This window comes from Sciurus carolinensis, unplaced genomic scaffold (assembly GCF_902686445.1).
Source record: "Sciurus carolinensis unplaced genomic scaffold, mSciCar1.2, whole genome shotgun sequence".
NCBI lineage: Eukaryota > Metazoa > Chordata > Mammalia > Rodentia > Sciuridae > Sciurus > Sciurus carolinensis.
The window spans coordinates 258,164-280,762 of NW_025920128.1; the positions used below are offsets into that span (position 1 = coordinate 258,164).

Here is a 22,599-nt window from a genome sequence, read left to right on the forward strand (position 1 = left end):
TCAAGAAAATCCTGTTAAACGATGTTAACACGGACACAGTTGAAACTGTCTTTTGCCCGACCAACACCCCATCTCTAGTGGCCTCAGGAGGCGCCCTACCTTTGTGAAGCTGAATACTGGCGGGCGGTTCCAGGAGGGTGGAATGGAGGCCCTGGCACTCATCCCAGGAGCAGCAGGTGTCTCACTGCGGATCCAGGTAGGAGGCCCTGGGAGAACACTGGGCTTCCATAGGACAAAAGTGAAAACCCCGGAAAATCCAGAGACTGGACAGCAGCGAGGCAAGAGAAAGGACACCCCAACCCTGCCGCCTCAGCTCCGCCTGGAGGGGAGGGAGAGTCTCCCCCAGGCAGGGTAAGTGTGAGCGAGAGGCGGTCCCTGCAAACCCTATCAGCAGACACCGGGCTTCTAAGTAGGGAAGTTCAGCATCCTCCTGGAATTTCAGCCTAACTGGATAAGTACCCTGAAATCTGCATAATAGCCATGCTTTGGAAGAGGATTTCACATGATTACCCAGTGAACCCTCGGGGTGCTTTAGGCAGGAGGAGCTGTTCAGAAGGGACCTATCATGTGAACTGGGACTGTTTTAGGGGACAGAAACCCACCTCAGGTGCCCCAAAGACAGTCCACAGCACTGCTCCCTGCATATATGCCTCCTGTACCCTAGTGCAGTTACTCTGACTCAGACACACTGAGTGCTCTGCTGGGGGCGTGCTGTGACAGACAGGAGGGGAGGGCACCTCCTCTAGGATCAGGAGATGTGGGCGCTGGCCGTCCAAGGCCAGGCATGGGACAGCTTCGTGTAGAGCCCACCTTGGCTGAGCCTCCGCTGCTGACAAGCCTGGGGGCAGGGCCTCAGAGGGCCGCTGTGATTCCTGACCCCACCTCCCTGGGAAGCATGGGGACTTGAGCCATGACGTTATGCAGGACAAGTGCCCCAAGTCCCTCACAGTAACAGCCAGCACTGACGTGAGGGAGCCGCCCCCAGAGCAGGACGAGGACCCCCGTTCCCGCTGCGGGAGCGTCACGAGTCGCCCCACGCTGGTGTTCAGGCACTCCTGCTGAACTGCTGGCGTCCCACGTGCGAATCCTGCAGAGGGAGCCGCCTCTCTCCACACCACACTCTGTGCCCGAGCTCCCTGGTCACAGCGGGGCGCTGCGGGTCGGCCGCATCACGGCGCCCAGCTGGAAAGAAGAGAAAGGCGTAGAACCATGGTTGTTTCTGTAGATGAACACGGTGTCATTTTTTATTTGTTTTGGTGGTGCTGAGGATCGAACCCAGTGCCCCACGCATGCTAGGCAAGCACTCTACCACTGAGCCGCAGCCCCAGGCTAGAATGACACTTTTTAAAAAAGCAAAATCAGCTTCAGAAATATCATACTCATAGAGGCCTCGTCACCTGAGCTAAGGTTCTGCCTCTCATCCTTCCACGTCAGGATGGCTCCAAAATAGGCTAGAATTTAGCTTACTAAGAGATGTGTCCAAAGGTAGTTTTTGTGGTCATAAACATTACTCTGACCTCAAAGCAAATGGGATATCACACACAACTTAAAGGTTCACTTCCAGGACTACTGCGGGCCCCAGTGAGGTTACAGTTGTTGTAACTGACATTATAACCCAACACTCCCCTTTAGGGTTGGTGAAACAGGCATGCTGCATGTTTAAAACCAAAAATGCAAACCAAAGCCCAGGAAGGAAAAAGGCCAAGGAAAAGAGGAGCCAACATTTTGGTCCCTGCCCTGGAAAGTCAGCTAGGACCTAGGGAATGACGGGATCTCTAAGGGCCCTGCAACTCTGGGTGAGTTGCCCTACCTCCCAGCCAGTGGATCAAGAGGTCCCTGGAGAACAGGAAGCCAAGCAGCACACATAGCACCAAGAGGGGGTCACCAGAGAGGGGAGGGTCCCTGAGGCTTCCAAGGGGAGCCATGAGGGGTCAGCAAGACCCTGACCATCCTGGCAGATGGATCCCCTGCTAGAGGGAGACTAAAGGAGCCAGGAGGCTTCACACCTGTTCCCAGGATGACCCCCTCAGGAATCTCACCTGACCCTAAGGGTAGGTAGGAAAATGGTCAGCTTTGCCCAACTTGATCTTAAACCCTGTCAGGAGAGTGTAACTAAAGGACAGTCACACACCACATTGAGGGAAAAGGCCATGGCTCTTTTCTTTCCTTTTTGGTATGGGAATTGAACCAGGGGTACTTAAACACTGAGCCACATTCCCAACCCCTTTTAATATTTTTTTCTCCTTTTTTGTTTTGTTTGTGCTGGGGTGGAACCCGGGCCCTGCATTTGCTAGAAGAGTCTCCTCACTGACTGATCTAATCGAGGTCGTTTAAACATCACTATGTGGCTGCTGGAAGATGTGAAGCACATGCAGGACCCACAGTTCATTTCTGTTGGACATGCCCTTCGTCTTCATGACCCAGTGTGCGTCCTTTAAAGAACAGAGGTCAAGCAGGCATGCTTGACCTGGGAGGCTGAGACAGGAGGATCGCAAGTTCAACGCCAGCCTCAGCCACTTAGCAAGGCCCTAAGCAACTCAGTGAGACCCTGTCTCTAAATAAAATATAAAAAAAACTGAGGATGTGGCCCAGTGGGTAAGTGCTCTTGGGTTGAATCCCTGGTATGAAAAGAAAAAAGAACAGAGGTCACAAAGTTTATGAAATCTGAGATTTTACAATTATTCTCATATCGCTTCTGTGAGAAACATGCTCGCCTATCTACTCCAAAAGAGTGGACAGGTAGAGCCAGAATCACAGCTTTGCTTAATGTTGGTCTTGAAGTTCCGGGGCCAACAGATTGGGCACAAGAAGCCCTTCATTCCCCAGAGTGCAAGATCCCTCCCAGGTCCTCTTTAGCTCACTGGCACTGGGGTTTTGAGATAAGACTAAGTTCCTTGCTCACCATTTGTCTTCTGGGCTATTGTCTCACCAATGTGAGGAATGAAATCCATGGACAGTAGCGGAAGGGAAGAGAAAAAAGAGTTGGCTTTGTTTAAATGAGAAGAGTAAGAATCCTGCAAATGCAGGATGGGCCAGAAAGTAGGAAAACCCCTTTCAGTTTTATAGCTCAGGGGCTTATGCTGTTTGGGGGCTACTGTTTCCCAAACTCCGTTCTTGTCCTGGATGCCAATTCAATAACAAGAACACGGTTTGGAGAAAAAGGAAAAGGAAGTTTTATTGCTTCCTAGCAAAGGAGAGACACAGGGACTCCTGTCCCACAGGCTGTGGTTCTGCCCCTCAGGAGGAACAGGGGATGCATCCAAGGCTGCCTTCCAGGTGTGCCCTGTCAGGGTCCCCAGGGTGCCCTGGGGTCCAGGTGTGCCCTGGGGTCCAGGTGTGCCCTGACAGGGTCCCCAGGGTGCCCTCCAGGTGTGCCCTGACAGGGTCCCCAGGGTGTCCTGGGGTCCAGGTGTGCCCTGACAGGGTCCCCAGGGTGCCCTGGGGTCCAGGTGTGCCCTGACAGGGTCCCCAGGGTGTCCTGGGGTCCAGGTGTGCCCTGACAGGGTCCCCAGGGTGCCCTGGGGTGTGTTAACATTCACCAGTTCATCTGGGAGATATTCACTTGCTAGGTTCTCCTGAAGCACAGAAAACTCAGGGTACTCTTGCTCCCCACCCCAGGTTAGGGTGCGGGAGAGGGGAAGAGGGAAAGGAAAACATGTCCCTTTCAAAAGAAGCCTCAGAGCCATATTCAGAAGGTGACGTGGACCAAAATCACGTTTCCCCTCTATCAATTTCTATATCCAATTCTACAGAAAAGTGGGCGGTGCCATCCCCACGCTGCTTCCTACTGAGAGAGGGTGAAATCGAGGGGAGGTGACCCAAAGTCCTGTTTCCCGTCAGGTGGGGCCTGGACGGTGAGGGGTCTTCGGCATCACAGCAGTCCAGAGGTGCATGGTGGCAGCTGGCAGGTGACGAACAAGGTACACCCAGGGCAAGGTTTGTGCTAGGACAGCAATAAACAAGACAGCAAGCATTTTGGGAAGCAATGAACACAAAAAGAACAGTTAGTATTTCAGCCAGTTTCTGAGACAGAGGACACCCGAGTCCCTCGAGTCCTCTGTGACGTTAGTGATCAGTTACCAGGCAATTCCAGGTAGGAGTCTTCCTTTACAGCATCCAGCCTTCCCGCTAGAAAAGTACTGCACTCTGTCATATGTCACTTTTTGAATCCTTGTGCACAACTGTGTATCACTCTGGACTAGAAAACTCAGGACACTAAATAACCTATAAATGCTGTAAAAATCTGGCAAGGAACGCTCAGACTCTGGAGTGCTGATCTCTGGGCCCGCCAGCGTAAAATAAAGTGTGGTTCCCCGACTCTGAGTGCCCTTTGCCAGTCTTGCCTGATTCCCACAACGGCTCCTCTCTGGCTGCCTCTGTCCAGGAAGCTTGTTAACCGAGGGTCCCTCCCTTCTGCATTGCCAATAACTGCCCCAAGGTCCTGACGACTCCCTCCCGAGATGTGACCAAGGCCTGTGGAAGATGTGTTTCTCCCTCTCTGTTGTGTGACCATGCTTCATTTAGAGACCCTGCACAAGGCCTTGGGCCAGAGATTAGGGATGTTTGTTGAAAACAGAGGAAAAAGCCTCAATGGTAGGATGAGTCTAAGATGACATCAAATGACCTATGAATATTGTGAGAAGTTGTGGATCAGGCCTCAGAATGTGGAGTTTTGTTTTCCTCTGGGCCCCCAGCGTAAAATAAAGTTTGGAATTCTCCTTTCCCAGTGCTGCTTGCCGCACCTCCACCAGTTTGTTTCCCCGAACAAAGGGAAGGGAGTGGGGTGGGAAAGGAAGGATCCTGGAATGAGGCAGACACCACTTCCTGTGTGTGTGCACAGCGCACAGCCAAGACGACTCCACCTCTTGTTCAATGAGGGAGATGGGCAGTCGTACTCATGTATGTATTATGTGTCCAGATACTGTCTATTAGATATGGAGAATGCAAATCCCCAAGATGATGTGCCTGGGAAAAGGGAATGAAGATGAAGGCCAGGTGCTAACAGCCTTCATTTCCACAGACAAAGGTCCTCCATAAGCTGACTGCAGCCAGGGAGGAAGTGTCTCATCACGCTGAAGTGACAGTCTCTAAAAGGCATGAATCCCTGCAAACGCAGAACCTGTCCAGAGGCTCTCTGTAGACCCAGGACCCAGAAGGTCAAATTCCTAAGCCCTCAAACTGACACCTTCACTGATTGATAGGACAGATCCCTGTTAGGGTGACTGGTGCAAATATCCACAAGAGACACAGCCCGGAGTTCAAGCAAAGGTTTATTGACAGCGTCTGCCAGGCTGCCCCTCTGCAAGGCACAGTAGCCTGCAGGAAAAACTTCTAAACTACATAGTAATGTACAATGGAGTCGTTATAACCTATCTTGCTCTGTAACTGTTACTTGATGTCTTTGCTGTGGTTTTGGTAGTTAGAAACTGTTTGCGGTGGTCCTACCAGGAAGGTCATGTCTGGGTGGGCAGGTGCTGATTTTCAAAATGGAGTTACTTTGGCCTAAGGACCTAACAACCCCAAATTCCTGAGAGCCCAAGAAAACTGATATGCTGACTACACCACACCTCAAGATAACCTATATAATGCCGGTCCCCTTCTTTGTTCAGTGGCTCATTTTCCACCAGGAAAGTGGGTCCACCAATGCCATTTCATCCCTGCCTCGCCTGTTCTGTGTGAAACTTTGTTACTGAATAAACAGATGGGATGGTTCGTGAGGTTTGCGTTCTGCCTGGTCTTTTTGTGTTAACACATTCCACTGTCATGTATAGCTAATAAGAAGAAATTTAAAAAGAAAAAAGAAACTGCATCCGGGCTACCATCCTCCTTCCTGTAAGTCCACCTGGGTTCACGCCCACCTTCCATTCCCCACCTCTGGGACTAAGGAGCGGCTGGAGGTGTCCCCACGGGGAGCCTCAGGGTCTTCTCTGTGAACTGGGCCTTGATGGCGCTCCTCGCTGTCTGCGGTCAGCCTCCAGGTGAGGTTGAATGGGCCAGCGCCCCAGGGCCTGGTCCCACTGCCTGGTCTAGTTCTCCCTCCACGGTGGTGGGGCTTCCCTCTCACCGTCCGTCAGGTGCGACCTCCACACTCGCCTTACCTCCCGTGACTCTCCACCCTGCTCTCCCTGCAGCTGCCTTTCCACGTCCGTCATTTGACACTGAAAGCGGGCACCGCCTTCTGAGAACGCTCAGCGGACGTTCTGGTTCTGACACTTCCGATCTGGCCGCACGTTCGTTTCCACGCGGCGCTGGCGTCTGTGGCTCCCATTCAGACACCGCTTTCTACACCAGGAGAAATACAAACCCTTCCCGCCAGGGTCAGGTCCCCCCGGGCAGGGAGTCCTGCTGCAGAGGGCGGGGCAAGCGCCTGTCGCTCTGCCGACTTCAGCCAGGGATTGGGTGGCATTAGCTGTCGCTCGGGGCTGGGGCGGTGCCTGGAGGCGTCCGTCAGGGCGCTGGGGCGGAGCTGTCCAATCAGGCGCGGACGGAGGGGCGGGGCGGGCTTCCGTGGTCTCGCGCGCTGTCCTTGCTCAGCGCTCAGCTCCTTCCTACCGGCCGGGGGTCCTGTGCTCCGGCGTCTCCGCTGACTCTGCGCAGCCTGTGCGCCCCGCGAGCCCCGGAGGTCCCTCGGGAGGACGGCGGGTCACCCCGGAGGAAGCAAGGTGCGTGTGCGGCCGGGGCTGGGGGGACCCGGTCAGCACCTGCCGTGGGGACCCGGCGTGTGAGCTGCGGAGCGTGGCTGAGTCCGGCTGCGGTGGCCCTGGGGCCTGTCCCCTGGTCCCGGGGGGTGGGCTGGGCTGGGTCCCCGGGGTCGACTGCCTAGGGCGGCGGAGTCCCCGCTGGAGGGTGGCCCTGGGGCCTGTCCCCTGGTCCCGGGGGTGGGCTGGGCGGGGTCCCCGGGGTCGGCTGCCTAGGGCGGGTCCCTCCATCCCTCCTTTCTCTCCTGGAGTTCCAGCGCTCCCCACAGGCACACACTTCCTCCTTTTTGCAGCAGGTGCACTGGCTGGCTGTTTGGTTTATTTTAGGGTCTCAGTGACCACTCTCCCCCGGCCCCCACGGGGAGGTCTTGTGGCCCAGAGTTGCAGACCTCTTGGAGTTCCCTAGTTCCCGGGGTCTCAACTGTCTCAGAGGACAAGACCTGGATATTGGTGGTCCTGGCCCTTTTATTTTAACCTTGATCTTTTTTTGGGGGGTGGGTGGTTATTGGGGAGTGATCTCAGGGGCACTCTACCACTCAGTTGCTTATTGCCTCACCATTGTTGAGCCTGGCTTTGAACTTGCCGTCCTTCTGCCTCAGCCTCCCGAGTCAAGGAGCTTACAGGCCTGTGCCACTACATCCACTTTATCTTAATTTTAAACCTTGGTCTTAAACATCCATCAATCCAGTCTCATCAGTTTTAAAGTAACAGTGCTGGGCTTTAATACTTGTAACTTAACAGTCATTTTACCCCTTTTGTTTAATTGGTTTGTGTTAGTACTAGAAGTTAGCATGATATACCATCTATGGATGATGGTATGATATCTCACATTAACTTAGGTTGTTATGTTGGAAGTTGTACTTCTGTAAGGCACTGATAGATAGCAGTTAAAGTTCATAAGGAAAATTCCAAATAAAGTTAACAGGAGTAAAACATACTTAGTTTGTACATGATCTTGAACCTTGTCCTAGTTATACTTTATATCCCATGTTTGAGATCACAGTAATCTTTTTTTTTTTTTTTTTTTTTGTGGTACTGAGGATCGAACCCAGGGCCTCCTCGTGTTTGCAAGGCAAGCACTCTACCAACTGAGCTAAATCCCCAGCCCCACAGTAATCTTTACAACAAAAATCAGTCTGAACACACCTTGAAGTAAAGTTTGGCCTACTTTGGAGCCATTCTAACATGCAGTGAGGTGGGAGGCAGAGCCTTATCTCAGCTAAGGCGGGGCTCTTCACAAATCTCCGGTGAAGTGTTATAGTTCTGAAGTTTATCTGTACCTCTTTTGTAATATCATTTTCTAAAGTTTACATATATTGTTTCCTGAGTTTATATGAATGTTAGCTAACACAATATGACATTACATTAAAACACATAAGAAAGACTGAGAGCTTTTAACTTTCTTTTTGTGAAAAATGTGGCCAAATGCTTTTATGTTCACAATATTAATCTTTAATTAGATCATGCTCTGGTTATCTTTTAAAAGTACATTCAAATTTTTTACCTCAGTATAAAAAGTAACAAACTTTTACATACTTCTTACTGATAACAGTCCCAGTTACAGAACATTAAATGATAAAAATAAATCCCCTACAAAATTTGCTGTTCTTTTAAGTCTAAAATTACCATTACAGGCAGTTCAGCTTGATAAAATGGTCTTTTAAACCTTCTCCTGGGGCTGGGGATGTAGTTCAGTTGGTAGAGTGCTTTCCTTGCAAGCACAAAGCTCTGGGTTCAATACTTTGCACTGCCGCCCGCAGAAAACAAAACAAAACCCAAAAAAGCCCCCTTATCCTTTGAAAGCTTGTATACCTAAAAAACATGAATTTATTTACTTATGTGTGTATGTGTGTATTTTTGGTACCAGGGATTGTACTTAGGGCACCTAACCACTAGGCTACATCACTAGCCCTTTTTTCTACTTCATTCAGAGACAGGGTCTCGCTAAGTGACTGAGCCTGCTTTGAACTCAATGATCCTCCTGCCTCAGCCTCCAGAACTGCTGGGATTACAGGTATGTGCCACTGCACCCAGCTGAACACATTTAATATTACAAATAAGAGTAATAGCATCACAATTACATTGATAATTTTATGTCAACCAAGGTTAGCTTTTAAAGAGAAATCTTGGCTCTGTAACATAGTGTAATACTGTAAAATAACAGTTGTTTTTTAAGTGGAGTTGTACAGACCCTAATCCTTTAAGACTAATTGCGCTAAAGGATAAAACTTAACAGACACAATGTTAAGAGTAAATTACTGTTGTAAGAAATCCTTGTAATTTCACTACATAGTTTAAACTTTGGTTTATATCAGTACATTAATATTTGCCCTTGAGGAAGAAAACTAAACTTTTACTGATATTGTGTTATTTATATCCAACCAAGTTAGTAACACAAGCTTTTAAACATTTACCCTTCATTACATAGACCTTTGTATTACTTACTTAGACCCTGTTGTTGCTTACTTAGATCTGTGGTGACTTCTTCCCAGAAAAGTCTCCTTTTGTGTGTGTGACTGAACCCGGGGCCTTGTGCATGTGAGGCAAGCACTCTACCAGCTGATGTACATCCCCAGACCCTCCTTCTTTTTCTACTAAATATATTTTCACACCTAGGACCTTCTGTGTTCCCTTTTTCCTATCCATTGACCCCTTTTTATAATTTACATTCTGAAAACCTTGTAAATATCTGAACATCGACAAATTACTCCATTTTAATAAGATGAAAAACTTTGTTATTTATAGTGCTCTAATTGAAATGCAGTTGAACCTTTTGGACCTATGACATATAGAAGTATAGCTTTTGGGGCTTTTAGCTCTTAGTAACCTCGTTTTCATTGATGACACAAAGCAATTTTAATCCTTTTTGTTTTCATTTACCAATTTATGAAAGCACCTATAATGTTTAAGTACGGTACTGTATAGAATTCAAGGAGTTAAGAGTACTTAGTGTCATATTTAACAGCATTTTCACTTTGTAACTTAATTAGATGCTTCTAACAAAAACATTTATGATTAATCCCTTATATGTGAAATCTAATTTACTTATTTTTAAAACCCAAGATACCAGACAAGTGTATTGAACAGCATTCACCATCTCTTCCTTATTGAAGTAACATCCTAGAAACAATGTATGTTAGACATTGATAGACATGAACATTTTATTTGTTGTTTGAAAACCTGCAAAAACTTGTAAGTTAGTCATTTTAAAGACATTTTTATTTTCATTTGCTTACTCAATTTAAATTGAACTTTTTAAAAAATCACATGAATGAAAGGTATTTGGATCCATTTTCTCTTTTAAAATTTTAATTGATGGGTGCTTATTTATCCACATGGCAATTTTAATACCAAACACATGTAGAGATGACAGTACAGTATATACACATACACAAAACAAAGAAAGACCTTGTGGCTTTTCAAACCTATTACATTGAGAGCTAACCCTTGCATATTGGCCTCTGAACAGAGCAGAGTGTAAAAAAATCTGTATAGTTGAATAAATATCAGACTGATCAGAAAACATATTAACCTAGCTGTGTAGGACCAAATTGGGAACTTCAGCATAAAACCAGAAATCTATAGAATTAAAACCCAGAGTCCTAGAACAAATGACAGGGTCATTAGTCATTTTAGTAGAGCACCGTGCAGTTTGCCTTGTGCTCTGAATGACGTGAGTTCAGGTGAAAGACACTTTTCCTGTTTTTTTTCTCCCTGGTCTCGGACCTGTCCCTGGGTGAGCCTGAACTGGCCAGAGCCCGGGGAAGTTGCTATTTGGAGCAGAAGGCTCACGCCTGGGGCATTTGCACCATTTTTGTTCCAGTTGGTAATCCGACAAGTTTGCAAGTAGAAAGTTATGAGACATTACTTTTCATTACTTTGAGGACGAAGTTACTATGTCTAGCTCCTTACTGAGCTATGCCATTGGCTGTCCGTTCTTTTGGGTGACTATTTCCAGTGCTATTTCTCCTCTTTCAGTGACAAACAGGTTAAATTTTGTTCCATGGGTACACTGATTACAGGGCTTTGAAATAAGGCCCCTTCTTAATGTCTTAAAGGCTTCCAAAGCCTGCTCACAACTCAGGGTGAATAAACTTTTTGGTAAAAGGCTATCCAGACACCTGACAGAGGAAAGAGTTCTAGGGTAAGAGGTGAGTACAGAAAAGCTGGCACTAGTGTCCAAGAGGAAACTGATCTTGGCTCCCCATGGACAATGCTACCGGGGCTCATGTGTGGTGATAGGATTTATGGGAGTCATGAGAAGAGGCCTAGGGCCCTGTGAGGCCTCTATGGAGGAGTCTGGCCTGGAATGGAAGACTCATGCCCCTAAGGCCGTTCATTCCTCCAGTGACCTTGGCATTTAGGACAGGGCTTTGGATGTGGCCATTTGACCTGGGGCATTCCCGATTGAAATGTCCCTCTTCTCCACAATGGAAACAAGTCCCTTTGTGGCTTAGGGTGCAGTCTGTTTTTTTTTTTTTTTTTACTCAGGTAGCTTATTCCTCTTAGGACTATGAACAGTGAACAGTGCTTCAACCTTTTTCCTGGCTCTAAGCTCCCTTTTCTTCTTTTTCTTCTTTTCTGTGTTATTAAAGATGGAGGTTGCAAACCAGAGGATATCATCTAAGGATTGACCAGAACCAGGTGCCAATTTTCGTGATTTCCTCCAAGTGTCTGGGGCCAACTGAATGACAAATTTATCTTTTAAGAATAGGTGGCCTTCTATGGATTCAGGATCCAGGGTCCTGTGTTTTCTTATTGCCTCCCTGAGTCACTCCATGAAAATAGCAGGAATTTCCTGAGGGCCTTCACCATTTCAGATCCTTGGAATGATTAATGGGCTCTTGCTTGGTTTTCCTGAGGGCCTGAAGAATCAACTTATGGAAATGTCTCCTTTTCCAGGCATTCTGCTTGTCACTAGGAGCCCAGTCAGGATTGTTTTGGGGAACTACCAGTGCTCTGGATGGGTGATTAGGTCTGCTTCTAGTTAGCGCTGCTAGGCATGAGCAAGATGTACGGCATCCCCAACTGTTTAGCTACTTCTGTGGTGACTTCCTTCTCATTGGAGGTTAAAGTAGCTTAAGTATTAGCATATCTTTCCAGGGGAGCTCAAACACCTGGCATAAGTTCTGAAATACCTTGATGTATTTCTCTGGATCTTCCAAAAACTTCCCTAGATTCATTCTTACCTGTTTTAAGTCTTGGAGGGAGAGAAGGGTATGTACTTGAATGGGTCCACATCCTCCTCTGGCATCTCTTGGAAAGGTGGTGTATTTGATCTCCTTTTGGGGCCAGGGTGTGGAGGACAGGAGGGCTGCTGATGTTGCTGATGGATATCGCAGGAAATAGAGGTTGGGGGGTCCTCCTGATTTGTCTTCCTCAGTAGGGGATTTGGTAAGGCCTTCTCCTCTCATGCTACTGGTTACTGAGGCCAGGCCTGGTAGCATAAGAGAATGAGGGAATCACTTTTTCTTGGTCATCTGTGGGCCAAAATCACCAGTGTGCAGGCTCGTGGGGAACCTGGCAGTGCTATTGATAGTGAAGCCTCCTCCCATCCGGGTACTCGGAGACCTCTCTCCATGTGCTTCTGGCGATCCAGCACATGGCCTCTGGCCACCTGGATCTGCCAATAGTAATCTGGCTGGATTGGCTGGTGCCAAAGGTCCCAGTTGTCCCGAGCCAGAGGCCCAGGAGAATTCAGACTTAAGGGCGTTTACTGATCTCCCTTCCAGTATAAATTTTCCAATGATGAAGACCCACAAAGAGGAGAAAAAGACCCGTCCCTGCCTCTGCTCTGTGGACTGAAGGAAGGTCTGGAGGGAAAGGGACCTGTGGTGGCTGTTAGGTGGGAAAAGCCCTTCTCTCAAGGAGGTTTTGGAAGGGGTTGATTTAAAAGCACATTGAGCTCACCTGAGCCAGGAGCAGCAGTGGGGATCCTGGGCGGCTGTGGAAAGGCTTGCTCACCTGAGCCAGGAAGAGCAGTGGGGATCCTGGACAGCCGTCTGTGGAAAGGCTTGCTCACCTGAGCCAGGAGCAGCAGTGGGGATCCTGGGCGGCTGTGGAAAGGCTTGCTCACCTGAGCCAGGAGCAGCAGTGGGGATCCTGGACAGCCATCTGTGGAAAGGCTTGCTCACCTGAGCCAGGAACAGCAGTGGGGATCCTGGACAGCTGTGGAAAGGCTTGCTCACCTGAGCCAGGAGCAGCAGTGGGGATCCTGGGCGGCTGTGGAAAGGCTTGCTCACCTGAGCCAGGAACAGCAGTGGGGATCCTGGACAGCCGTCTGTGGAAAGGCTTGCTCACCTGAGCCAGGAGCAGCAGTGGGGATCCTGGGCGGCTGTGGAAAGGCTTGCTCACCTGAGCCAGGAGCAGCAGTGGGGATCCTGGACAGCTGTGGAAAGGCTTGCTCACCTGAGCCAGGAGCAGCAGTGGGGATCCTGGACAGCTGTGGAAAGGCTTGCTCACCTGAGCCAGGAACAGCAGTGGGGATCCTGGGTGGCTGTGGAAAGTCTTGCTCACCTGAGCCAGGAAGAGCAGTGGGGATCCTGGACAGCCGTCTGTGGAAAGGCTTGCTCACCTGAGCCAGGAAGAGCAGTGGGGATCCTGGACAGCCATCTGTGGAAAGGCTTGCTCACCTGAGCCAGGAGCAGCAGTGGGGATCCTTGGCAGCCATCTGTGGAAAGGCTTGCTCACCTGAGCCAGGAGCAGCAGTGGGGATCCTGGACAGTCATGGAAAGGCTTGCTCACCTGAGCCAGGAACAGCAGTGGGGATCCTGGACAGTCGTGGAAAGGCTTGCTCACCTGAGCCAGGAGCAGCAGTGGGGATCCTGGACAGTCGTGGAAAGGCTTGCTCACCTGAGCCAGGAGCAGCAGTGGGGATCCTGGACAGTCATAGAAAGGCTTGCTCACCTGAGCCAGGAACAGCAGTGGGGATCCTGGACAGTCGTGGAAAGGCTTGCTCACCTGAGCCAGGAGCAGCAGTGGGGATCCTGGACAGTCGTGGAAAGGCTTGCTCACCTTAGCCAGGAACAGTAGTGGGGATCCTAGGCAGCTGTGGAAAGGCTTGCTCACCTGAGCCAGGAACAGCAGTGGGGATCCTGGACAGTCGTGGAAAGGCTTGCTCACCTGAGCCAGGAACAGCAGTGGGGATCCTGGACAGCTGTGGAAAGGCTTGCTCACCTGAGCCAGGAGCAGCAGTGGGGATCCTGGACAGTCGTGGAAAGGCTTGCTCACCTGAGCCAGGAGCAGCAGTGGGGATCCTGGACAGCTGTGGAAAGGCTTGCTCACCTGAGCCCAGGAACAGCAGTGGGGATCCTTGGCAGCCATCTGTGGAAAGGCTTGCTCACCTGAGCCAGGAGCAGCAGTGGGGATCCTTGGCAGCCATCTGTGGAAAGGCTTGCTCACCTGAGCCAGGAACAGCAGTGGGGATCCTGGACAGCTGTGGAAAGGCTTGCTCACCTGAGCCAGGAACAGCAGTGGGGATCCTGGGCAGCTGTGGAAAGTCTTGCTCACCTGAGCCAGGAACAGCAGTGGGGATCCTGGACAGCCGTCTGTGGAAAGGCTTGCTCACCTGAGCCAGGAGCAGCAGTGGGGATCCTGGACAGTCGTGGAAAGGCTTGCTCACCTGAGCCAGGAACAGCAGTGGGGATCCTGGGCAGCTGTCTGTGGAAAGTCTTGCTCACCTGAGCCAGGAGCAGCAGTGGGGATCCTGGGTAGGGGAGGAAAGGCTTGCTCTGTGAACAGAGGGTCTGTGCCGTCTTCTTCCTAACAGCTCCCATCGTTGAGTCTGGATTGGTAGTGTCTGACCAGCGAAGGCAGGAGCGTTCAGGAGGGAATAGACGCAGGGGCGTGTTGCCCGGCCCGCAGCGGGGCAGTGTCTTTGGCCTTATCCCTCAGGACCACATTCAGCAGTCAGTCTGGCTCCCAGCTTGGCAGTGTGTCACCCCTCTGCAAATGGGTTTCATCCTGACCTGTGGGTGAAGCAGGCTCCTTTCCTGAGCAGGTTCAGGTGTTTGCTTTTCTTTCTGTTTGATTCCTTTTATTGCCATATAACTAGTTTTTCATGAACTAATTGCATTTCCTTGTTGTCTATATTTTCTTGTCTGGAAATGAGTTGACAGAGTTAAAGTGTGAGGACGCTTGGCTATGCAGCCCCAGCTCTTCCGAAGAGATGGATGCCTGTCTGTCTCCCTTCCAGTCCTGCCTGACCTGGCCCCCACCTTCTCTGAGGTCAGGGTGGGCTGCCTTCACAGAGTGTGTGATTCCTCACACATGCATGTGACTGTACAGGCAGAAGATGCAGAGAGACTACAGGGCCTGCTGTGGAAAGCCAGGTTCAGTTCTATGTGGAAATGTGCTCCTGGTGGGTCCCTTGCTGGGTGGATACCCTGCCTAAAAATGCCTTGTGCCAAGAACCTGTCCTTCTGCCCTCACTTATCCAGCAGTCTGATCCGTCCCCTGTCACTCAGACCTCACAGTGTGCATGTGTGGGCTGGGGTGAGAGAGGGGTCTTGTGCAGCCCTGGGCAGTCAGCAGGCAGCTGGTGGGAGGGGGTGGCCTTCCACAGTCACAGGCCTTGATCTCTCACCCTGTGCAGCTCAGAATCCATCTCCAGGACTGTGTCTCCTCTGCTGTGTGAGGCCCCCGTGGCTCTGGCTGAGACTGTCTCCCTGTGAGCTGCAGGTGCTTTGAGATCCCCAGGAAGGATGTCTGGACTCCCCAGAAGGCAGGAAATGGTGAGTGGTGGGGCCGGGATTCCTGGGGAAGGTGGGCTGGTTAGGACTGGTGGGAGCAGGGGTGGCTGGACTCTGGCCTCCCTCTGTCAGCTCCAGAGTGGGCCCACCCAGAGCTGAGTCAGATGCTGCTCCAGCTCAGCCCTGCTGCCTTCAGGACTTGGTGTGGCCTGGTCCAGGGTGGTTCCCAGTGTGCTGCCTGTTCTGCAGCCGTGCGCACTACTGTGTCTGCACAGTGCAGTCTGCAGGCCTCGTCTCTCAGTGTGCAGTGCGGGCAGATCCTTTCCGGGGATACTGACTCGGGATGGGGTTCCCGTGTGGAAGGTTATTGGTCTGGAGGTCACCTTCCCTCCTCCTCCCCGTGGGTGCAGCTGCCCCCCATCTTCCGCGTGTTTGAGAAGCTGGTCTCAGAGGCCCTTCCCTTTGCCCAGCCTAGCCCGTCCCGGGGCTGCCAGTAAGCCCTGAGCACGCACCTCTCCCCACACGCCCCGTCTCCAGCACCCCTCCAGCTCACAGCGCTGTCAACGCTTGGTGCCCTCACGTCACTCAGGTGGGCACAGCTCTTCAGTTACCAGTTTTCCGCTGAGGATGGACGATGCTCTCTAAATGATTTGCTTTCCATTTGTGAACAACTCCACGAGGGAGAAGTGGATGTCAGTCACCTGGATCTGCATTTTGAAACTCTGTGGGTCTGTCCTTACCTACTCCAGGCAAAGAGGGCTTAATGTCTTGGGTATAAGTTCTTTTTGGACACCTTAGAGGGTCCCGTGTCCTGAGCCACTGTCATGTCCTTTTCTGGGGCTGCAACCAGGTGCCCAGAGCTGCCCTTTGTCCTGCAGGGTGCAGAGAATCTGTCCCGAGTCAGCCCCTTCTTGAGGCGAGCCTGAGATTTGGGATACAGTCTCTCAGAGGAGCAGCTGGAGGCCCTGGTGCTGAGGAACCTCCTGGAAGAGGCCTCATCTAGACAGCGGCCTCCTTGGGACATGGTCTCCCCCAGGCCCTGTGTCCCTTCCTTGGAGACAGGTGGGCAGCAGCCTGTGGATGCTGGTGCGGAGGGCCAGGTCAGCAGAGATTCCTGCCCCTCGCATCTCTCACAGACGTCAAGGAGCAAGAACTCTCCAGAGCGTGAGAGCCATGTCCCGTGTGCTGCAGGTTTGTCCTCCACGGGTTTCATCCTTTAAGTCCCCTAATTTTAGTGTATTTGAATTTCTCACTCTTCTTTATTATTGCCTGCTCTTCTTATGTAAAAATTTTTTCCCTAATCTTCTTGAAAACTCTTTCCTCTTAACTTCTGAGAGTGGTTTTTTTTGACGTTAGACTTTATAGTGGTATTTGTGCAATAAGACAGGTGCATGTTTGCAATTAGGATGCCCTTGGCCCATGTTCTACGTTGCTGGTGGCCCCGCTCCCCACGGTACAGTGTCTGTTCCTTCCCTAATCAGCTTTCCTGTAAAGCCAGCTCACTGAATGCTTTCTTCTCTCCTGGCGCGTTCTCCCTGGTCTGCTAGTACTGTGCTGTTTGGAGTTTCATTATTGTAGGTACTGTCCTGTGTCGTAAGTACAGGGATACGTTCTGGAGGGGCACGCTTAGGCTGCCTCACGTCTGCACCAGTGTCATTCTGTACTCTCACGGTCCTGGGTGCCACGCCTCCTGCACACCTGTGCCGTGTGCTGTCAGTGGCTCCTGGGCTACAATCCTCCACAGTGCGTTGCCTTACCAAATACTGCCGTTGAGAATTCTTTAGGTTTGTTATATCGGCATCTTGACACACACACAGGGGATCCCTTTGCTACAGACAACTGTGTATGTGTGGCCTACGTGAAGGAAAATGTCCTTGAAGGAAACATTGTCCGAGGCACCTGGCTGTATGTCAGAGAAGCCGGCAGTCTGTGTTTCAGAGTATTAACAATCGTCACACCTTTGTATTCCTATCAGGCATGGAGAAGTACTTTCTTGATCACTCTAATGTCTACTTTGGAGATTTATAACATTTTGCAATGCTGTTTGTGGAAGAGGTGACCTCTGGTGACAGTTATTGCTAAGACACACGCATCTTTCCACTTACCCCATTCTTTGCTCCTATCAGAAGTATTAGCAATTTGCTGTTTACCAATCAGTGTTCTCTTTTGCTGGTTTGTTGGATTTGCTCTGGAGTAAACCAGCTGCAGCCTGATTTTTCTCAATCCCCAGTGAACACATTTTGAACAATTGAGTGAAATGTTGTCTATCAGAGATGCGCCCACTCTCCTTGAGCAGAGCATGTTTTTGTTTGTTTCTTTTCAAATGGGTGCTCCTTCAGGTTCTAGGGTAAGAGTGGGACAAAGTAATGTGATTTCTGGAGGAAGGAGGACGTTCAGTAAAGCTCAGGTTGTTTACCTACACTCAGCACTGTGACTCAGTGTCACTGCTAAGTGTGGTGGATCCCTCCCAAATCCTTAGCTCCCCTAGCAGCAAGGTCCACCTTGGTCAGCAGGGATTTCTAAGGGTAGTTACTGTCAGGAGGACTAAGATTAGCTCTCCCTGCACAGGAAGGGTTTCCTTATTACCCGTGTTAGACACACACCCTGTAAGAACATTAGGGATGACCCAAGAGCATCCCTAATGGGTCTGGACAGTTCAGTTCCTGTATTGGAATGCTTCTGTTTGGGGAAGTGAGTGCAGACAGAGAGGACAAGTTTGGATGACAAAATCATGGAATAACTGTTTGGAGATCACAGTCGTGAGACCATCTCACGTGTGGAGAATAGAGCCTTCATGGTGTCAGTCTCTCCTGGCCTGCACCACACTTGTGTGCAATGTTCTAGAATTCTGTGGCCTTGAAGGATGTGGCTGTGAACTTCACCCAGGAGGAGTGGGCTTTGCTGGATCCTTCCCAGAAGAATCTCCACAGAGACGTGATGCAGGAAGTCCTAGAAACCTGGCCTCTATAGGTAAGGATGTTTCATTACAAAATCAAATGTTTAGTAATTGGGAGTGTTTTTGTTTTTTATCTGAAGCAAGGGTTGAACCCAGGGGTATTGAACCCCTGACTCCCACCTATTGTCGGGGTTTCGGCCGGACCCCTGGCCCTAGGTGGAGCCTGGCCAAGATGGCGCCTGGCAAGCTGCCAGTGAGGTTGAAAAACTGCTATTCTGCACGTATACAACTAACTTCACCTTGAGGAAGTCTCAGTAATTGGTCAGGGCCTCTGCATGATTCTTGCGTGATTCTTAGGTGCTTCAAGTTATACCCATATACGTCTATCTTCTCCCCACATATCATGAATATTCTAATTAGTTGATATAACCTATATAAGTGACAATAACTTCCCAAAAGGGGAGGAAATAAAAAGAAGAATCAGCTGTTAATAAAGAAGCTTGCCACCCATCACGTCTCCGGGTCGTTCTTGCTGGCGAGAGCGACAACCTATAGCCCTTTTTTATATTTTGTTTAGACACAGTGCCTCCCTAAGTTGCTGAGGCTGGCTTTGAACTTGAGATCCTTCTTTCTCAGCCTCCCAAGGTTATTGGATTCCTAGTGGGGACCACTGTGCCTGGCAAGATTGGAATGTGGAAAGGGAGTACCTTGGGAAATAAATTTGACCTAATGTCATCGCACTCTGCATTATGAATCCCATAATAGTTTTCCTTTTTTCTTCTGTTTAATTGTTGCTTTATAGTTGCCCACATTATAAATCCAGTAATTTATTCTAAAATTATGATGATTCATCATGATCGTTTGGGTCTACATTTTAGGAGACGAATGGGAGGATCAGAACACGAATCCCCAGAAAGATCAAAGGTAATTTGTACTCACCAGAGGAAACAGTGTCTTGAGGGAATTTAACATGTCTCATAATTTTACAAATAAAAACAAGATATGAATTATAGCTATTTTACCAGAAATGTGAACTTTATTGTGAGATACATGTTTAGTGTTTTCAAAGTAATTGATTTGCTGACAGTGCTAAGAAACTGCTCTTTTGATAGCACTGATTTAGTTGTAGCTCTGCGAAGCAGTGTCACAAAGTCATCATGGCCTTCAGATGCAAACCATTTGGACATGACAGAAAAGCAGCACTTTCCCTGCCATTGGTAATAGTGTAAGTTCATTAACAACCAATGAATGTAAAAGTGTTCATAAGCCAACCATAAATTGCCTTCTAATTTTTTTTACAGAATTCGTATGGTAGGTTCTAGAAAAATTTTAAAAGGTGCTCAGGTGGGAAAACATTTAATGAGATTCCAAATCTTAGTCTTCACCAGGACCTCGCCAGTAGAGCAAGTCCCTTTGCAATATGTGTGGACAAGTCTTCCCATGTCTTTTTTCCATCATAGGCATATCATATGTCACTCTGCAGACAAGCCACATGAGATCCAGGAGTGTGGAGGGAAGCCATGTGAACTTGAACAGAGCAGAACATCTTCAATATCTCATGTGAGTGTTCAAAGACAAGCGTCAGTGCACAGTGTAAATGGACCTTATGAATGTGTGACATGTGGAAAAGGGTTCAGTTGTTCCTCGTGTTTTCAAAAATATCCCCGATCTCATACTGGAGAGACAGCTCTCAGAGGTAAACAACATGGCAAAGCCGTTGATGTATCCTGTCATAGTAGAGAGAGGCCCTGTGAATGTGAACAATGTGGGAAATCCTTCACTAGTTCCTCTTACCCTCAGGTACATAAACGAACTCATACTGGAGAGAAGCCTTATAGGTGTAAACAGTGTGGGAAAGGCTTCACTCGTGACTCTTGCTTTTGCAGACATGAATGATTCCAATTAGAGAAAAGCCTTATAGATGTAAACAGTGTTGTAAAGCGTTTGCTACATCCAGTCATCTTCATAGACATGAGCAAACTCATACAGGAGAGAAGCCCTGTGAATGTAAACAGTGTGGGAAAACCTTCACTAGGTCCTCTTACCTTCAGGTACATAAGCAAATTCATACTGGAGAGAAGCCCTATGAATGTGAAAAATGTGGAAAAGCCTTCACTGATTTCTCTTATTTCCAAAAACATAAAATCATTCATACTGGAAAGAAGCCATATGTATGTAAAACGTGGAAAAGCCTTCTCTACTCCCTCTTACCTTCAAAGACATAGACGAACTCATACTGGAGAGAAGCCCTATGAATGTAAGCAGTGTGGGAAAGCCTTTACTACTGACTCTTCCTGTCGAATACATGAGCGAACTCATACTGGAGAAAAACCCTATGAATGTAAAACATGTGGAAGAACCTTCACTACTGCTTTTTACCTTCAAATACATGAACGAACTCATTCAGGAGAGGCCCTATGAATGTAAGCAGTGTGGGAAAGCCTTCACTTCTTCCTCTTACCTTCAAATCCATAAATGAACTCATGCTGGAGAGAAGCCCTATATATGTAAACAATGTGGAAAAACCTTCATTACTTCATCTTACCTTCTAATACATAAACGAACTCATACTGGAGAGAAGCCCTATGAATGTAAGCAATGTGGGAAAGCCTTCACTACTTCCTCTCAATTTCAAACACATAAAGGAACTCATATGGGAGAGAAACCCTATACATGTAAACAATGTGGCAAAGCCTTTGCGACATTTAGTGATTTTCACTCTCATGAATCTACTCATCGTGGAGAAAAGCCCTATGAATGTAAATAATGGGGAAACCTTCACTGGGTCTGTTCACCTTTGCACACATGGAAGAACTCACACTGGAGAGAAGCCCTATGTTTGAGAACAATGTGGGACAGACTATACTACATCCAGTCAACTTCATTTTCATGAATGTGCTCAGTGCTCAGCATTGGAAAGCCTTCTGTGAGACTCCAAATCGTAGTCTTCACCAGGACTTCCCCTAGAGTAAGTTCACGGGAAAGCAGAATGTGTGGACACGTCTTCCCATGTCTCTTGTTCCATCATAGACACATCGTATCTCACTGCAGACAAGCCACATGAGATCCAGGAGTGTGGAGGGAAGCCATGTGAACCTGAACAGAACATCTTCAATTTCTCATGCAGGTGTTCAAAGACAAGTGTCAGTGCACACTGTAAGTGTACCTTATGCATGTTTGACATGTGGAAGAAAGTTCGGTTATTCCTTGTGTTTTCAAAAATATCAAGGAACTCACTGGCGACACAGCTTACAGATGTAAACAAGGTGGGAAAATCGTCGCTACATCCAGTCAGCTTCATTTACATAAATGGACACTTCATGGAAAGAAGCCCTATCACCATGTACAGTGTGGGAAATCCTTCACTCCTTCCTCTAAGTTTCAAATACATAACTTATACTGGAGAGAAGCCTAGGCATGTAAACGATGTGGGGCAGCCTTTCCAACATCCAGTCATCTTCATAGACAAGAGTGGACTCATACTGGAAAAAGGCCTGTCACTGTGAGCACTGTGGAAAGCCTTCACTTCTGCTTACCTTCACAGACGTGAAGGGACTCATTCTGGAGAGAAGCCTCCACTCGCTCCTCTTACCTTCATATACATGGATGGTTTCATACTGGAGAGGAGCCGTATAGATGTAAACATGTGGGAAAGCCTTGATTTCATCTAGTGATTTTCACTCACAGGAATGGACTCATTCAGGAGAGAAGCCCTGTGAATGTGCACAACGTGGGAGAACCTCACTAGTTCTGATTACCGTCGTCAACATGGAAGAACTCATACTGGAGAGAAGCCCTGTGAATGTGCACAACGTGGGAGAACCTCACTAGTTCTGATTACCGTCGTCAACATGGAAGAACCCATACTGGAGAGAAGCCCTGTGAAGGTGCACAACGTGGGAGAACCTCACTAGTTCTGATTACCGTCGTCAACATGGAAGAACTCATACTGGAGAGAAGCCCTGTGAATGTGCACAACGTGGGAGAACCTCACTAGTTCTGATTACCGTCGTCAACATGGAAGAACTCATACTGGAGAGAAGCCCTGTGAATGTGCACAACGTGGGAGAACCTCACTAGTTCTGATTACCGTCGTCAACATGGAAGAACTCATACTGGAGAGAAGCCCTGTGAATGTGCACAACGTGGGAGAACCTCACTAGTTCTGATTACCGTCGTCAACATGGAAGAACTCATACTGGAGAGAAGCCCTGTGAATGTGCACAACGTGGGAGAACCTCACTAGTTCTGATTACCGTCGTCAACATGGAAGAACCCATACTGGAGAGAAGCCCTGTGAATGTGCACAACGTGG

General features: G+C 48.9%; 1 protein-coding gene and 1 long non-coding RNA gene across 3 annotated transcripts in view; both read left to right on the plus strand.

Annotated features, from left to right (window-relative positions):
* Snap47 (synaptosome associated protein 47) overlaps positions 1-1,062 on the plus strand; it is a 77,698-nt gene extending 76,636 nt beyond the window's left edge. The window contains exons 7-8 of the mRNA XM_047537582.1: positions 79-196; positions 895-1,062. Coding sequence (XP_047393538.1) covers positions 79-196; positions 895-1,062 — 286 coding nt within the window. The remainder of the gene's footprint in view (positions 1-78; positions 197-894) is intronic.
* A 5,425-nt stretch (positions 1,063-6,487) lies between these two features.
* LOC124974023 (uncharacterized) lies at positions 6,488-22,585 on the plus strand. 2 transcript variants are annotated; one of them, XR_007106733.1, is made up of 7 exons: positions 6,488-6,662; positions 8,630-8,712; positions 11,294-11,342; positions 15,292-15,430; positions 16,267-16,579; positions 18,233-18,358; positions 19,745-22,585. It is a non-coding gene; the product is annotated as an uncharacterized LOC124974023 (long non-coding RNA). The 2 variants fall into 2 exon arrangements; XR_007106734.1 differs by lacking the exon at positions 16,267-16,579.
* The last annotated feature ends 14 nt before the right edge of the window (positions 22,586-22,599 follow it).